Here is an 18,791-nt window from a genome sequence, read left to right as displayed (position 1 = left end):
GACATGTTACCCCCATCTCCTTAAGCTTTTATTCAGAACATTAATTACATAGATTTATTTGTATGTTGATTAAGAATTAAAAAAAAAAAATATTATATTAACTACAAAAGATAAGATAAAAAATATCAGTAAACATGAAAGATAGGTTCTGTGACATATCTCCCACTGAAAAAAAAAAGAATAGTCGAAAGATTAAACAGACACTATTCTTGTTATGACAATTTATTATGCTGAATCTAAACTGACATGAAAATAACATTTTGTAGCATTTTTCTACACTTCATAAACAAACGCATTTCACTGTATTTTCATCAAAGCTATGCTATTTCATTTTATCATGCACCAATCTGGTTTATGTACTTTTTATGCTCAATGTCATAAGTAATAAAGCAGTGTTTTATCACATAAATCTATCCAGTAATATGACAATCAACGAATTCCATTAATTTTATTGCAGAATGTGGTGGACACTTACAGGGAATTATGGGAACATTTTACCAATAGATTGGTCAAAATCTTACGTCAAACAGATGAAAGAAAAGGTTTTACATTTAGAAGAAGGAAAAGTGAGTTACAATTCGTACTATTTTCTTTCAGTCCTCTTTCTTTATACACTATTATTTTACTTTAGTACATTCATGTGACCTTCAACCGATGTAGAACAAGTTTGACAGACATCCTTCAGCATAGAACAAGGATACACTATTCTAACTGAATAGAATGGAAAAGAAACTGTAACTTCCACACATTATATATAAAAATACAAAGATGTGGTATGATTGCGAATAAGACAACTATCCATGAGAGACCAAATGATGTCGATGTTAGCAACTATAGGCCTTAAACAATGAGCAAAACCCATACTGCATAGCAAGCTTTAAAAGGCCCTTACAAGACAAAATTTACAACATTTTAAACGAGAAAACCAATGGCCTGATTTATTTATGCAAATTGTCCATAGAATTGCTTAAATTGGTATGTATATATACTGTGAATATAAATAAGATGTGGTATGGGTACCAATGAGACAACTCGCCATCCAAGTCACAATGTATAAAAAGTTACCAATTATTGGTCAATGTAGGGCCTTCAACACAGAGCCTTGGCTCACACCGAACAGCAAGCTATAAAGGGCCCCAAAATGACTAGTGTAAAACAATTCAAACAGGAAAACCAACGGTCTAATCTATATAAAAAACGAGAAACACCTATGAACCACACCAACAAACGACAGCCACTGAACAACAGGATCCTGACTTAGGAAACATTCATAAAAATGCAGTGGGTTTAAACGTTTTAACAGGTGCCATTTTTCACCCTAACCTGAGACAGTAGTGTAACATTACAACATAAAAAGAATTCAGAATTTAATGAGAGGTTTTTATTAATGCGAAAAATGCGACTGTGTAAATATCACAATAATCAGAACTCACAATCTGATATCTGATATCTGACACATATATCTTCATGCAGATTTACCTGAAATTGCAATAATTTATCTTGCATTTTTATACGTCCGTTTACGGGACGTATTATGGTATACCGTTGTCCGTCCGTCTGTCCGTCCGTCATCAACATGTCGGATATTAACTCAAAAACGCTTTAACCAATTTGCATAAAACTTTGGTGAATTGTTTATATCTATTGACGTGAGCTCCCTTTCATGTTTTATAAATTTTAGATTTTACATTTTCGAGTTGTGGGGTTTTATTCATTAAAAAAAGGGGGATTTTCCAGTTTTCGGACAATAACTCAAGAATGCTTTCACCAACTTGCAAGAAATTGTGGTGAATTGTTTATATCTATTGACATGAGCTCCCTTTTGATTTTTATAAATTTTAGATTTTACGTTTCCGAGTTACAGGATTTTATTCATAAAAAAGGGGGATTTTCCAGTTTTTGGACAAAAACTCAAAAATGCTTTCTGCAGTTCTTATGAAACTTTGGTGAATTGTTTATATCTATTGATGTAAGCTCCCTTTAGAATTTTATAAACTTTACATTTTACATTTCTGAGTTATGGGGTTTTATTCATTAAAAAAGGGGGGATTTTCCAGTTTTCTAAAAAAGGGGGGATTTTCCAGTTTTCGGACAATAACTCAAAAATGCTGTCAGCAATTCTCATTAAACTTTGGTGAATTGTTTATATCTATTGACATGAGCTCCCTTTTGATTTTTATAAATTTTAGATTTTACGTTTCCGAGTTGCAGGGTTTTATTCATAAAAAAGTGGGATTTTCCAGTTTTTGGACAAAAACTCAAAAATGCTTTCTGCAGTTCTTATGAAACTTTGGTGAATTGTTTATATCTATTGATGTAAGCTCCCTTTAGAGTTTTATAAACTTTACATTTTACATTTCTGAGTTATGGGGTTTTATTCATTAAAAAAGGGGGGATTTTCCAGTTTTCGGACAATAACTCAAAAATGCTGTCAGCAATTCTCATGAAACTTTGGTGAATTGTTTATATCTATTGATGTAAGCTCCCTTTTGATTTTCATAAATTTCTAATATGACATTGAGAATTAATTGAACTTTATTTGTTTATAGTCTGACAACAGATTTACTAAGTATTGCGCAACAGCACAGTGTATTACACAACAGCAAGAAATCTTTAATTGAATATAAATTCAATTCATATAACCAATTTCAAGTTCTTTGACTACATTTATTCAGAAACCTATATGTCGAATATTCAGAGCTCCAGATAAGAATTCACAAATTGGGGTTTTTACCCACCATTTTTTTATGTAATTGGGTGATAAAGTTTTTTAATTGCATTATCAATTCCAATTCACCCCTCAAGCAAATATCAAATTGGGTTTTTCACCACCAAGCTCCTTAATGTATTGGGTTTTTTCATCAACACAATATTGAATATTTAGGCATGTTATAATCACATTATATCAACCCCAGATGTGTTTCCATCTTAAATGTGTTTCTTTCTTTGTAGAATAATTGTGCTAGCTGTTTTATTTGGTTTATTCACTGACGAGCAATTGTACATTTAATTTGTGTCCCGTTTTAAACGTTCTGTCAGTTTTGTATTTTCTCAAAACTTATGTAAACTGCAGCTGGTGTCACTAGTTGGACAGGAACTAATTGCCTTTCTAGATCCCATATGATCACCCTACAGTTTAATTATAGTTAGGGTACATGTAGGTGTGGCTAAGTGTTTAGATTTTTGTGTAATATATGTGAAATTTAGGTGCTGTAAGAAAGTTTTGCTAGTCCTTTCACCTATTTGCCAGATCTACTTTTTAATAAAAATAAAAAGTAGTTTCCAGATTTAAGATATACCCCAAAACCTTGAGGTTTATAGGGTGGTTTATAATGACGGAGACCACATTCAACTTAAATTTACAAATAATTCTGCAACATCAAGTAAATAAATGACAATGTTATACTGCACTTGCCAATAAGACAACTATCTTAAGCATCTAGAACAATTAGACCAAAACAAAGAAAGTGTCAAGCTGCATTGACGTAAAAAACGGATATGTGTATTCACTCATCAACTAAAATGAAAAAAATAATATATAAACTGTTTTCGTTTAATTCAATTTACATAAATCTGGGTTAAGTTGTCCCTTATCAGAACTTTTGGTTTCCGATGCTTTCAAACTACATATCATGTCATAATTGATTTGGCCTTTCACTTTTTCCAACTGATTTCGTTTTCGACGGAACCCCGTGTTTATCGCTCTAGCAATGTTCTCGTTATGGTACGCAAACACGCCCGTGGGTTCAATGGCCGCTTCCTAAAATCACTAGCTGAGTCTTGTTATCATCATAACTTTCCCTCAGCTATCAAAAAGAAGCCGAAAACATGCTTCTATTCAATATTTTTACCGGTCATTTACTTTCGTTTTAATTCATTGTATGTTATGATAAATCCCGAGCAATTCGAAAAAATATGACAGCATGTCACACGCTAATTGGATAAACGCCGAGAAGATCGAAATGTTTTCATAAACACGTGTACCTTTTGAGCAACGGAAAATTCCAACAGGGACCCATTACAGCTACTTGATGCAGGGCTCTATTTTTAGAACGAAAGGACATTTCCAATTATAAATATTATAAAAATAGATTTACGCGACGACTGTAATCAAGTAAGGGTAAATAACGCAAACGATAGCGAATAAAAGCGTTAAGAACCCATGTTTTTGGCATATAATTGGGTTTTCCTTTGAATTAATTGGGTTATTGAACCCTGCAATGGGCAATTGCATTGGGTTTTTAATTATTTTTATTGCGTGATCACGCAAATACGCAGCTTATCTGGAGCTCTGTAATATTTAATTACAATCCAAATTCAGACCTGTATCAAGCTTGAATATTGTGTCCATTTTTGTCCCAGCTGTTCAGGGTTTGACCTCTGCGGGCGTATCCAGCTGTGCTCAGGGAAGCAGTTTTTTTTACTTCCTTCAAAAATTGCAATCATTAATGCACGCAATAATTTCTGAATTTACAGTAAGTAAGTTTTATTGAAAACTGGATAATAAATTTTAGGGATTTGTCAACTGTCAGTAAAGATTTATACCTTACCATTCTACATGTAGACCATATAAAGGCAGAATATTGTCAGATCTTTTTTTCAATCTTGACCATTATGATTCATGTACAGTGTTTTGACCTTTTACTTCACACTGTTGGTTACGTGTATGTATGGGTAAATGGAGAACATTTTGGGAGAATTGGATATCGACAGACTCAATGGACTTAAACTGAAAAAGACATTTTTTTCTCCTTGCAGGCTAGTGAACCAATGAATTTAGATTTGTCAGATGATGATGATGTAGCGCAGGCATTAGATATGCACAGTCTCATAGTATCTAGTCTACAGCATCCAGAAACAGAAGATTATGTAGCCACTGCTGAAGAGGTTATAAGTGAAATAGAATCTATGATGCAGGTAATCTGTCTCCAATGTTTTTTCATTAATATGTAACATCATGGCAAACAATAAAATCAATGATATCTGGGGAAACTATTTTGATCAACAGCTTTATCTCAAAGTACATGAAAAGTGGTTAGAGAGAACTATTTTGTTTTTATTATTTGTCTCAATTTGCAGTTTTGTGCAGTGATAACAAAAAATTGAAGTTGCAAATTGTTTCATGTTGAAGAACTCACTGTGACTTTGAGGTGAATGAAGGCAACTTTCCTGTGCTTTGGGGGCATGTAGAGATTTTATTTTATAAATAGAAAAATTATGTCCCTTCTTTTCCAATAATAAAGAAGTGAATTATACAAACACGTGTATGATTATATATTTTTTAGGATGGACCTTTAAATGGAGATGAAACAGTAGATCCCACCACCTTGAATGTAGTCCCAGTAGAGCCGGACAGGGATCCAGTCCCTGTTCTTCCCTCTTATACAGAATCAGGTGAAATATCATAATAAAATTTTCCTTAATTTCAGAGAAATAACATTGATTAACAAAAATTTCTAATACACATTTAGAAACTATTTGAGGTACAATGTAGACTAAAAAATAGAAAAGAAAAAAAATTAATAAAAACAAAAATCCTAGTTCAGTTATGTCCATTTTTATGCCCTCTACCGCAGTTAGTGGGAGGGTATTAAAGTTTTACTCTTGTGTTTTGTGACGTACAGACGGACAGGAGTAAAAATTTAATACCCTCCCACTGACACAAATTCTAAAAACCACATATCAAGTTCAGATTTAGGTGGCATCACTTTCATCGTTCTCGAGTTATGTCCCTTTATAAATAGGAAATTGGTAAATTATTTTTTCTGCCCTCAACTTTTGTTTGCCTCAACCAAATGTTATTAAACTTATACACAATGCTTATTACCAATAAACACAGATCAATTTCATATTTGGGTCGTGTCAATTTCTCCATTTTTATGCGGTGGGGGCATTAAGTTTTACCCTTGTCCGTCTGTACGTACGTACGTCCCAAAATTGGTTTCCGTTCTCTAACTTGAGTTTGCCTCAACCAAATGTTATGAAACTTATACACAATGGTTATTATCAGGAAACACAGATCAAGTTTTAATTTTGGTGGCGTCACTTTAACCGTTCTAGAATTATGTCCCTTTATAAATGAAAAAATTGCAAAATTTTTAGTTTCTGTTCTCTTAAGTTTGCCTCAACCAAATGTTATGAAACTTAAACACAATGCTTATTACCACAAAATGCAGATCAAGTTTGAATTTTGGTGGTGTCACTTAAACTGTTCTAGAGTAATGCCCCTTTATAAATGAAAAAATTGCAAAATTTTTAGTTTCCATTCTCTAACTTAAGTTTGCCTCAACCAAATGTTATGAAACTTATACACAAAGCTTATTACCACAAAACGCAGATCAAGTTTGAATTTTGGTGGCGTCACTTTAACTGTTCTAGAGTTATGCCCCTTTATAAAGGGAAAAATTGCAAAAATTTTATTTTCTTCTTAATATCAATTTATTCTTAAAATTGGAGTTATCTTCCTTTGTTCATGATTATAGTTGAATCAACTACAATCAATGTTTTATACAATGCAATGTTTAATTTTGACTTCCACTGATAAAACGCAGATCAAGTTTGAATTTTGGTGGCGTCACTTTAACCGTTCTAGAGTTATGCCCCTTTATAAATGGAAAAATTGCAAAAATTTTATTTTCTTCTTAATATCAATTTATTCTTAAAATTGGAGTTATCTTCCTTTGTTCATGATTATAGTTGAATCAACTACAATCAATGTTTTATACAATGCAATGTTTAATTTTGACTTCCACTGATAAAACACAGATCAAGTTGAATTTGGGTAGTGTCACTTTAACCATTATTGAGTTATGCCCCTTAATAAATCGAAAGATTGCAAAATTTTTAGTTTCCATTCTGTAACTTAAGTTTGCCCCAACCAAACATTATGAAACCTATACACAATATTCATTACCACAAAACTAAGATCAAGTACAAATTTTTTGTTTCCGTTTTCCAACTTTAGTTTGCCTCAACCAAACGTTATGAAACTCATACACAATGCTTATTACTACATAATACAGATTAAGTACGAAATTTGGTGGCGACACTTTTACCATTCTTGAGTTATGTCCCTTTATAAACATAAAAATTGCTGAAGTTTTCGTTCTCTAACTTTAGTTTGTCTCAACCAAATGTTATAAAACTTATACTCAACCGTTCTAGAGTTATGCATGTTTACAAATAGAAAAATTGCTGAATTTTTAGTTTCTGTTCTCGACTTAAGTTAGCCTCAACCAAATGTTATGAGACTTACACACAATGCTTATTACCACAAAACTCAGATCAAGTTCAAATTTGGATAGCGTCACTTTTACTGTTCTTCAGTTATGTCCCTTTATAGCTATATGATATGCAAGCGAGGGCATCATCTGTGTCCACATGTGGACACTATCCACATTTATTTAGTTATGTCCCTTTATAAATTGAAAAATTGCTGAATTTACAGTATATTTACAAGTGGGGGTGACACATTCTTCATTTATTTTAAAATCAGATCATCCACAATTATATTGCAGACTAATACTTTTATTTAAATTCATTAATATGTGTTCATTAGGGATATTGACCTAGGTAGCGATGATGACGTAATTGATTTTCAAGGTCTTAGGTCAAACTGAGGTTAAGAATCCGAGTTAAAACTTGTCAATGCAATATTTGATCAGACTTGGTATAAGTAATCACCACAAGGATAGGATGACCCTTAAATATGTTCAAGGTCATGGAGTTCATCAATCTGAGTTCAAGGGGTTGGGTAAAATCTTATCACAGAAATTCGTAGCAAATTTCATCAGAATTAATATAATTTTAAAAATCATAATAAGAAGAGGATGCCCCTATTGATCCGAGGTCAGAGGTTAAGTTTGAATCAGGCATGTCAGGAATCCAGGTCTGCAAAATATAAACCTATTAGCTTTCTAATGGTGAAAGAAATTTATTGCAGCAAGAAAAGGGAGTGTAAGGTAAAGGAAAGTGATTGCTCTGCTTTGCAGTTTCCTTATCATAGTATGCCTTTTATATTGTAGAATTAAAAGAAATGTCTTGTTCAGCTTTAAATGAAGTTTTAGCAGAATATGAAATTGTGATCAAAGAACTTTCAGAAATACTGATTCGTGAATTAGCCTTAAGAGATGAACTAGAATATGATAAAGAATTGAAAAATCAGTTTATTTCTCTGCTGCTGACAATCCAGAAAAAACGTAGAGATAATAACGTGGATAAAAAGAAGAAGAAAACTAAAACCACCAGTGTGAATAATAACCCAGATAATCCTGTCAGTACAGTAAGTATCTTTAAAATTTGCTTATATTGTCAGTTTTCCGATTGAAGATCGTGGTTATCTCTGGGCACAATGGATTATTCCACCAATAAAAACTGACCACCACGAAATAGGACAATAGTGTTGAAAGTGGCTTTAAACACCATTCAATCAATCTTCATTTATTTTGTTACAAGACATTGTTCACTTACATTTATTTGCCAATGTTATAGTGTTTTATTTTTATTTTTTGAAAAAAGAAATGCTATTCAATTTTTTCTAAAATTTTCATACTGTATTATCCAACTTCTACCATTTCAATGCTGGCATGTTTTTATTTGCAGAATACTGTGTGCATATTGTCAGGATAATTTTGTTGATCAGTTCTCAACATATTTACCTGATATTAGTCCCATTTTTTTCTCACCTGTAATAAAAGCTGAAGAATGTGATTCATAAGGATGCTAAGTGTCAACAGTATAAACTATTTGAATAAAGCTTCATAATTCAGAAGGAAGATGACCTAGATACTTCATACCATGTATACTAATGCCTTATATTCAGAAGTTTCTGTCACATGTCAGTGTTCCAGCTTGATTGTTTTCACAGGGCGGTCCGCCCACCCTTTCCTGACTGTGCCCCTTTTAACACGCCCTGCCCTTTTTCTCAAGTTAATGTCTTTATTGTCGTATTATTTTGATGAAATACTATATAATTCTACCTGTCTTCATGTTTCTGACAAGTTTATGACCCTCCGCTAATTAACATTTACAGCAGGTGTTATAAGTTGTGATTACAGGTAATCCGCTTATCTCCATCGGATGGGTCACTAATCCGTTAATTAATAAACCTCATAATTGACTATTATCATTAATTTTCCCAGTACAATCGGTCAGTTGGCATTTCAATTACAATATTTTTCAAAGGACCACAATTTGCAGTTCGTTTATCCATAGATGTTTTCGTAGTTTCGTCAATTGAACAAAATTATTTTCCCCCGGACAGTTCACATTCTAAAACTGTATTCAAAACGTTCAAAAATATTTTCACGAGTCAAACAGTTGGTTTTTTTTATCATGTACTGGGCATGCATGGAAGTATTGTTATAAATTTAAAAGACACTAAATGTAAAATATGAAATCATTTAGTATCAAATTAAACGAGAGAGACAAATATATTTCTTTACTGAGCAGCTTAATTTATGTTAAACACGAACCAATCTGTAGATGAATCCGGATTCATTCTGAATTTATTATCCTCTTGTCACTTCCCGTTTTCATTTCGCTTAAAAATCGAAAGTAAAGGTGATCTATTCTTGATAAATTTGAAATATACAGTCATTATAATCTTCCAAGTTTATAAAAATGAATTCCAAATATCGATTTAAACGTTTTTACAGGGATAATGATTATGCAGTGAAATAGTCATTAAAATTTCATTTATGCCATGATTCCTGGTTTTAAAAAAGAGGAACCCAACTTTTGTTGATCAGGAATGTCCCCTGAAAATAACTGAAGTGAAATTTTGAACTAGATTTCCGGATCCTTGTTCTAATATTCACATTTAAGCATCACATCAGTTAAATCATGCAATAACTGCCTACATTTGTAATATGCCTATGTCCTTCAAGGATACTGGTCCTTGAAGGACTTAGGCATATGTATAGCTAGTAATATACATCCTTGGTCCCTTGCTGTTACCCAAAATAAGGTTGATTTTCATCTCGTGCAAAAGTGACTAGAGCCCTCAAAATCCAAGCTGAAAAACCCTGCACACATTTTTAGAAATGTGCTTTGGTATACACTTTTACACCCCAATAAAATTACAAAAAAAAAAGCATTCATTTCTTAAATATCATGAATATAGTAGAATCATAATACACAAAACATGCATTTGAATACAATCCAAAAAAAAACCATTTTCAATTCAATAATAGTGGTTATACATACAACAAAACACAGATAAATGAACAACAAAATTCTAGTGAATTCTGTTTTTATGAATATATTGTAAATATAAAAATGAGAAGATGTGGTATGATTGCAAATAAGACAACTCTCTACCAGATATCAAATAACATATAAGGTTGTCAACTATAGGACACTGTACAGTCTTCAACAATGAGCAAAACGCATACCACATAGCAAGCTATTAAAGGCCCCGAAATGACAAATGTTAAACAATTCAAATGAGCAAACTAATGGCCTGATTTAAATTTATGTACAAAACAATCAACGAAAAACAAATATGATTTACAGCAACATACTATTAAAACTACAAGTCATTTCAATCAGGTTATTTTTATTGTCCCCCGCGTAACGTGTTGCGGGGGACATGGAAATACCAATCGTCCGTCTGTCCGGTCTTGTTAGCGCTGTCACAGGTACAATTCTTGCCAGATTTTTATAAAACTTATACTATAGGTTGATATCAGCAATATCTTGGACAAATTCTATAATGGTGGCCGATCGACTTTTTTAAAACAGTTATGCCCCTTGGAAATATTAAATTTATGGAAAATGGCCTCGTTAGCGCTCTCACAGGTAAAATTTTAAATAAAACTTGTAGTATACTATAAGTAATGCCCTTGAAGGTCTGTTTGAAATATTTAGTATACAATAAAAAAAAAACTTTTTTTGTCCCCTGTGCACGCTTTTTAGTCCCCTACCGACGAAGTCCGTCTGTCTGTCTGTCTGTCCATCCATCAGTCCATCAACTCAGTTTTTAGTCCCCTACAAACGAAGTCGAGGGTGAATTTAGGTTTGCACTCCGTCTGTCTGTCTGTCTGTCTGTCTGTCTGTCTGTCTGTCTGTCTGTCCATCCGTCAGTCCGGCAAATCAGTTTTCCACACTTTTTTTCTTCGTGCTTGAAGATATTGATTTAATAATTGGTACATTGTTTTATCATGACAAGTTACAGATCAAGTTAGAATTTTGTTCCATTGTGATGATTTTGTGCAGAGTTATGGTCCTTGTACTTAGAAAATTCACTCAAATAATCAGTTTTCCCACACTTTTTTTCGTCATGCTTGAAAACATTGATTTGATAATTGGTATATAGTTTTATCATGACAAGTTACAGACCAAGTTCAAATTTTGTTCTGGTGTGATGATTTTGTGCAGAGTTATGGTCCTTGGACTTAGAAAATTCACTTAAATAATCAGTTTTCCACACCTTTTTTCATCATGCTTGAAGATATTGACTTGACATTTGTTATATAGATTACACCATGACAAATTATAGATCAAGTTAGCATTTTGTTCCCGTACAATTGATTTTTAACTGGTAGGGGACTATGTAATGCCATGCAATACTCTCAGAATGCTTGTTCACACTTTTTTTCTTCGTGCTTGAAGATATTGATTGGATATTTGGTGTATTGTTTTATCATGACAAGTTACAGATCAAGTTTGAATTTTGTTCTGGTCTTGACAATTTTGTGCAGAGTTATGGTCCTTGAATTTAGAAAATTCACTCAAATAATCAGTTTTCCGCACTTTTTATCGTCATGCTTGAAGATATTGATTTGGTAAGTGGTATATAGTTTTATCATGACAAGTTATGGATCAAGTTCGAATTTTGTTCCAGTCTGATTATTTTGTGCAGAGTTATGGTCCTTGGACTTAGAAAATTTATTCAAATAATCAATTTTCCACATTTTTTTTTTGTCATGCTTGAAGATATTGACTTGATATTTGTTATATAGTTTACACCATGACAAGTGTACAATAAACTTTTTATTGGTAGGGGAATATGTATTGCCAGGCAATACTCACAGAATGTTTGTTATTTATAAATTGTTTTAAAGCCCCTGGATAGATCAAATATGTGCAATGCGGGGGACATTGGAACTCTGTTCTTTTATTATTAGTACAATAATTGTGCATAATTTGTTATTGTAGTTCTTGACAACAGTAATACCATACCATTCATTTGGAGGACCACCAACATCAGAACAGTTACAGATTTACATTAAGAGTACGTAAACAGAAAAGTTATTAAATGCTCTTCATCATGAAAAGATGTGGGATCTTAAAGTCCATGAAGCAGCAACCCTAACATAACCAAAAAGATGTCCAATTTTTGTTGATAATAATGGGAATAGTATTTACACACCCTTTAAAAGAAATTAGGACAAGACATTGCTGACAGGAAAATAACTCTTTAAGTAGATGTTTCTTTTTAATTTGTTGGTTAACGGATCCACTGACTCAATTGTTCTGAATTTCAGAAATAAAAGCATTCAGAAATGTTGTATAAATGATCTAAGAGTGAATTATTTGCTGTTTTATAGCATTGGCTCAATTTGAAGATAAATGGCATTCTAATACCAAACATTTAATTTCAGTTCTGAAAGCTATAAATGCAGACAGTCCTACAGTACCTACATTGTTAACAGATTATATACTTAAAGGTAAGGCTTGTGCAAAAAGAATGCATTATTATAGATGAAAAAAAAATTAGAATAAAAGTATCCTCATGGATTAAAAGAGTATGTTCATCAATGACAGTTTTCCCTCCACAACCCCCATTTTGGTAATAAAAAAATAACATGTTCTCCGAGATTGAAAATAGTAAGATTATAGACTTTAATTTGAGTCCCAAGTGAGATTCACGTTCTGTACCAGTTCATTTTGATGACATGCCAAAGGTATATTTACAACACTCAAACAATGGACAGACACATCAGTAGACACAAAAAAAAACAACACATATAATTTATCTTATTGAACAAAAATTCTAGATATGTAATACTGTGAGATTAGTATTAAAAAATTATTTTAAAAAAATCATTATTTATGGTTGTTGAATGAATTATATAAATGTATCTTTACACGAAATTATGTTGTTGTTTTTTCTTTTCAGTTTTGTGTCCCACATAGGAAAATTGTTACCAAAGATATTACAGTTCCATAGCACATGCAAAATGGTTTTATTATTTAGTCGTGTGAATGTCTGTTAGCAGTATTTTATTTGTATAGTTTGAAGGCAGCGCTTGAATAATTTGTGAGATACATCTTGTCTTAGTTCATTATCCATGATAAATCAAAATATGTTTTTCATTCTGTAAACCAACAAGATATGATAATCTTTTTTGGAAGACATTTGTTGAATAAGATTACCATATTTTGATTGGTGATGAATTACTAATTTTATTAGCATTCGAAATATGAATCTGTTGAACAAGTAGTTAAAAAAAGGTCATCCATTATGTTTTATTCTACAGGAGTATAATTTCTTTTTGTGCTTAAGTTTTCTTTATTATTTGTTAAATTGGTTTACTTTGAGCGTAAAGTTTTTCAAGCATACCAATTTTCATTGTTTCAGGAATATCAGGAGGACAAATAGTTATAATTCTAAAATCTCTATTTCAATGGGAACAGTTGATTATTGAAAAAAAAGTCTTTTAAATGTGAAATATGACATTGTGAATGTATCTTTGAAAATTCTGATTGCTATATTTGAATTGATAGTAATATTCATGAAATCCATGAAAACTAGTGTCTCATCATCTGTATATTTAAACATATTTTCTTCTATATAAATCAAAAATAATTTTTACTGTGATATTGTTTTGTTTTATAGAATTTTTTTTTATTCCCACTTAATTTTTTATGGTTTTATTAATGATATAGGTCTGTCATTTATTCTCTAATTTTAGCAAAGAAAGACATTTTGATAAAGTGAAAATTTGTACTGATTTGGATTTAGGTTGAACACTGACATTTTATATTAAGTGACCAAAATAATTATTCTTTGAGGAGCATGTTACCATCAATAGTAGCAATGTGATGATACATCAAGCATGTGCTTTTAAAAGGTAGTTAAAGACATCTGTCCTGTGATGTAAATTTAGAATCCTTGACAGTGAATTTGTGAATGGGCCTGCCAGCATGATTTATTTCAAAATATGTTTTCTGCATCACACATTTAATTTACTATCTTATTATGATTGTAAGTCATATAAAAAAGCTGCTATTAAGTTGGATATTTTTAATGAACAAATAATTGACGCTGTGATATTTAAAAAAAAAAGTTTGATATCTTTATAGAATGTTACCCAACAGGAATATTTCAAATATCACTTGATAGTTATAGATATAAATATTATTTGGTGTGAATTTAAATTCATTTGTTATCAAACAAAATAAATAAATGCAATTTTTACTTCAGACAAGAAGAGAAGTTTTGGGGTAAATGTTATTTGAAAATACAAGCAGAGAAGCTTCAAATTGTTTTTATATCTGATGTCAAATAAATTAAGTTACAATTCTGTTAACTTTTAATTTACTTACAAGTCAGCTTACTGTATATTTACACAAGTCTATTTAATATATATTTTACACGAGGTAAAATCCCACCGAGATTTCTAAAAATCAAATATTCAGAATTTCTGAATTTGTCCCTTTTCTACCAGTATCAAATATACACTGAATTATTAGGCTTTAGATACTTATGATTTACATTTGTTTATTATCTCTTTATTATGACCTATAATGTACAGTAAATTAAAAAAATTCATATGATGTTAATATTAATAACATAAATATGACATGATGATCATTGCTATAATTAAAACTAGCTTCATAATTTTTGCTTGAAATATTGAGCAACATGTACCAGATTATACTGTTTCACATTATTGTGGATGATTTTTCAGGAAATTCAATTGCAATTTACTTATGGATTTTATGATCTGGTGCATATATGTACATAAAATGATTCATGATAATTATTTTCATTTCTATAATTTCGTTGAATGAACAATGAAAATAACATTTATTTTAGTATCATGGTTTACATTGATTTTTTTTTTTATTTTTATGCCTGAAGGAGATGAAAGTAGTGATTTTGATAACCAAGAAAATTTGCCTGCTTTTTTGTCATAGAATGTATCTGGCAAGTAAAATTTTTTAAATATACTTTTCAATTTTTTAACTAGAAATTTAATATAATTAGATAAGAAGACAAATAGTTGTAGTACACTGTGCTGATGTATACATATTTCTTAGCTTTGTATGTGATAATAGTTTTTGTTTTGTACAGATGGAAGTGTTTATAATCTCATGAGAAATCTCTCATAAAGTTTATCATTGTTAATGTTTACTCACTCATGCCAGTAAGCTGAAACCATTGGTTGTTAGCTTTATTAATGTGTATATATATGGGCAATGTGCAAATATGACTTACATAGTGTAATATTTACTGTATATTTTGTCTTGTTTTAAGAAGTATTATATATCTTTTTATGTATTTGTGAGTGTCTATTTGCTTTACTATGTCTGAAGTGATCTTGTGAACTCACTCCAATCATAAATTTCAAGTATTCTTAATTTCTAAACCTACTACCATGGTTGAAATACCAATCCAGTAATCAAGTTTAAAGGTCATTAATTTACATTATTGTATAGATTATTTAAAGTTTCTGTACCATCTTGCCTCTAAATCTGGTCACAGATCTGTTTGGCATATGACAACAATTAAGCGTACAATCTATCCTAAAGTTAGTTGGGGAACGAAACCATTCAACTTAAATATGCAGGTTTTAAATGTTTTCTAATGGTTTAAGACCAATACTATTTTAATCAAAGATATATGGAATATGTTTTAAAATCTTAAAATATGGACATTTTATTTTATTTATTACACAAGTTACAATTATAGAATAAAAATAGACTATTGCAAAAGTCTGTTGTGCTTTTTTTTAAAAGTTGGAAAAAAAAATTCTAAATGAGAAGTTACATTGTAGCAGTAATGTCTGCCTGAGTTTGATGACTTTCATAGCTGGAAAGGAACATTACACATAGAATTCAATAACTGTAAATACCATTATATATCTGTTGTGTTTTTGTAAGGAAAGTTTTTATCAATTAATCCAGTCACAGCCTTCAAAATCTATTTCAACAATGTTACAATAATATTAGGTTTAATTTATGATTCCTATTATATGAATATAAGTACTCTAGTTTATATTTATCCAAGAAATTACAGTATTAAAAGATTGATACTTGAATGGAGAGAAATCTGCTGTTATTTATGATCTTCAGTATGAAATTCATGGCTTGAACACCCAAATTCTGTGCATTTGGTAGACTCAAACAAGTTCAAAAGGTTCTTCAACAATTTTTGCATACTTTTGAGCTTTAATATCTCAAACAGTCTGATATGAATTAAAAAAATAATGTTGACTCGGAAGTTTTAGCTACTCGATATTATATTTAAGAAATATTACATAGATATTCTGGTAAAGTATGGATACAGTTAATCTTGGACAAATAATATAATTATTAAATCATAATATTATTCTTATATAATAATCTGTTACAAAGGTGATATACAGTTATATAGTTACTAGTCTACTGCTACTACATTTACAGTGTATTTACTGGCTATTTGGAATAGCCTGTAAATAAGTGTTCTATTATACAGAAAGTAATGGAAAATGTTTGCTTCCAGTTAAAAGTTCATACCCAGTAAATAAATCTTTTTCAGACAATTTAGTCAAAATAGTAAATTTATTTGTCTATAACTTTATAAAGAAAATACATACTGAGGTGTAACTATATCCAGTAAGTTTGAAGATTTGTTTGCCAAGTATGTTGATAGAAAATTTGCAGCTGTAGCAATGCCCGTTAGTATTTCAAAGCCTTGTACTTAACACAGGAAAAATGAGCAAGCAAACTAAACACATATTGGTTAACTATACTATGAGTAGCTCTAAATGTTCAACAGAACTTTTGTTTCCTATATAGTGTGAAAAAAATAAGCAATACTCTGTTTAAGTGTATGTGAATGTAAAATAACAAAATATGACACTATTCATCGTCATATGGACAAACTGGTATAACTAGACTGTATATCAATTTGTAGGGTATGAAACATTTATATTTAGTATGTTAACATAAACTTCTGCAACTTATATTGATGTCCTATTTGTGTTTTGTGATTAACAGTAATATTAAAATGCTGAATGAAACCAGTAGTTTTTTTATTGTTGTCGAGCCTGCGACTTTTGTCGCAGAAAGCTCGACGTAGGGATAGTGATCCGGCGGCGGCGTTAACTTACTTCTTAAATGCTTAATATTTCAGAAGGTAGAAGACCTGGATGCTTCATACTTTGTATATAGATGCCTTATGATATGAAGTTTCCGTCTGTCATATGTCCATTGTCCTTGACCTCATTTTCATGGTTCAGTGACTACTTGAAAAAAAAGTTGTGATTTTTTGTGATGTTAATTTCTCTCTTATTATGAGTAATTGGATAACTATATTTGGTATGTGCATACCTTGCAAGGTCCTCATGCCTGTCAGACAGTTTTCATTTGACTTCATCCTCATTTCATGGATCAGTGAACAAGGTTAAGTTTTCGTGGTCAAGTCCATATCTCAGATACTATAAGCAATGGGTCTACTATATTTGGTGTATGTAATGATTGTAAGGTGTACATGTCCAACTGGCAGGTGTCATCTGACCTTGACCTCATTTTCATGGTTCAGTGGTTATAGTTAAGTTTTTGTGTTTTGGTCCGTTTTTCTCATACTTTATGCAATAGGTCTACTATATTTGGTGTATGGAATGATTGTAAGGTGTACATGTCCAACTGGCAGGTGTCATCTGACTTTGACCTCATTTTCATGGTTCAGTGGTCAAAGTTAAGTTTTTGAGTTTTGGTCTTTTTTCTTATACTATATGCAATAAGTCAACTAATGTTCGCTTCGGAGATTCCGTATATCGTCAAGTTATCGGAATTACAATGGGGACTAACTGTGCACCACTTATTGCGGACCTGTTTTTGTATTGAGTTACAATTTATGACTAAAATCAGCAAAGACCCATCGAAACAACATCTGATACAAAAATTTTATAATACTTTTAGATATTTGGATGATATATTGGCTCTCAATAATGACGACTTCAGTATGTATACCAAAGAAATTTATCCTGTTGAACTTACTTTAAATAAAGCTAATACTAACAATGACCACTGTCCTTTCCTCGATCTTGATATCTATATCATTAACGGGAAGCTTAATACAAAAATTTATGATAAAAGAGATGATTTTTCATTGTCTATCGTTAATTATCCATTTTCAGATGGTGACGTTCCCTTGTCACCATCTTATGGTGTTTATATATCTCAACTTGTTCGATTCGCTCGTGTATGTAACAACATATTAGATTTTAGCGAGAGAAATTTATGTGTTACTGAAAAATTATTACACCAGGGTTTTCGATATCATAAACTAGTCAAAACATTTACTAAATTTTATCATCGGTATAAGGACATCATTCGTAAATATAACTCAACATGCAGACATCTTATACGTTCGGGTATTTCACATCCAATCTTTTATGGTAATATTCTTTACAAAGCACAAAAATGTCTGTATTCACCTCAAAAGCTAACAAAACCTTTAAACAGACTTATTAAGAAGGGATATAGTTACGATACTGTTTCCAGGTCATTAAAGATTGCATATTTTGGCTTTAATATTGATTCACTTATAGGGTCTTTGCATCGGAATTAAACAT

The 18,791-nt window shown here is 31.2% G+C and overlaps 1 protein-coding gene across 1 annotated transcript in view; it reads left to right on the top strand.

Moving 5' to 3' along the window:
- LOC127698611 (fasciculation and elongation protein zeta-2-like) overlaps positions 1 to 17,234 on the top strand; it is a 29,921-nt gene extending 12,687 nt beyond the window's left edge. The window contains exons 2-8 of the mRNA XM_052202157.1: positions 458 to 566; positions 4,759 to 4,917; positions 5,286 to 5,394; positions 8,025 to 8,281; positions 12,160 to 12,235; positions 12,606 to 12,671; positions 13,124 to 17,234. Coding sequence (XP_052058117.1) covers positions 458 to 566; positions 4,759 to 4,917; positions 5,286 to 5,394; positions 8,025 to 8,281; positions 12,160 to 12,235; positions 12,606 to 12,671; positions 13,124 to 13,140 — 793 coding nt within the window. The 3' untranslated portion in view covers positions 13,141 to 17,234. The remainder of the gene's footprint in view (positions 1 to 457; positions 567 to 4,758; positions 4,918 to 5,285; positions 5,395 to 8,024; positions 8,282 to 12,159; positions 12,236 to 12,605; positions 12,672 to 13,123) is intronic.
- The last annotated feature ends 1,557 nt before the right edge of the window (positions 17,235 to 18,791 follow it).

This window comes from Mytilus californianus, unplaced genomic scaffold (assembly GCF_021869535.1).
Source record: "Mytilus californianus isolate M0D057914Y unplaced genomic scaffold, xbMytCali1.0.p SCAF_4, whole genome shotgun sequence".
NCBI lineage: Eukaryota > Metazoa > Mollusca > Bivalvia > Mytilida > Mytilidae > Mytilus > Mytilus californianus.
The sequence above is the reverse complement of the archived record's forward strand: the minus strand, read 5'-3'. Positions and strand labels throughout refer to the sequence as shown.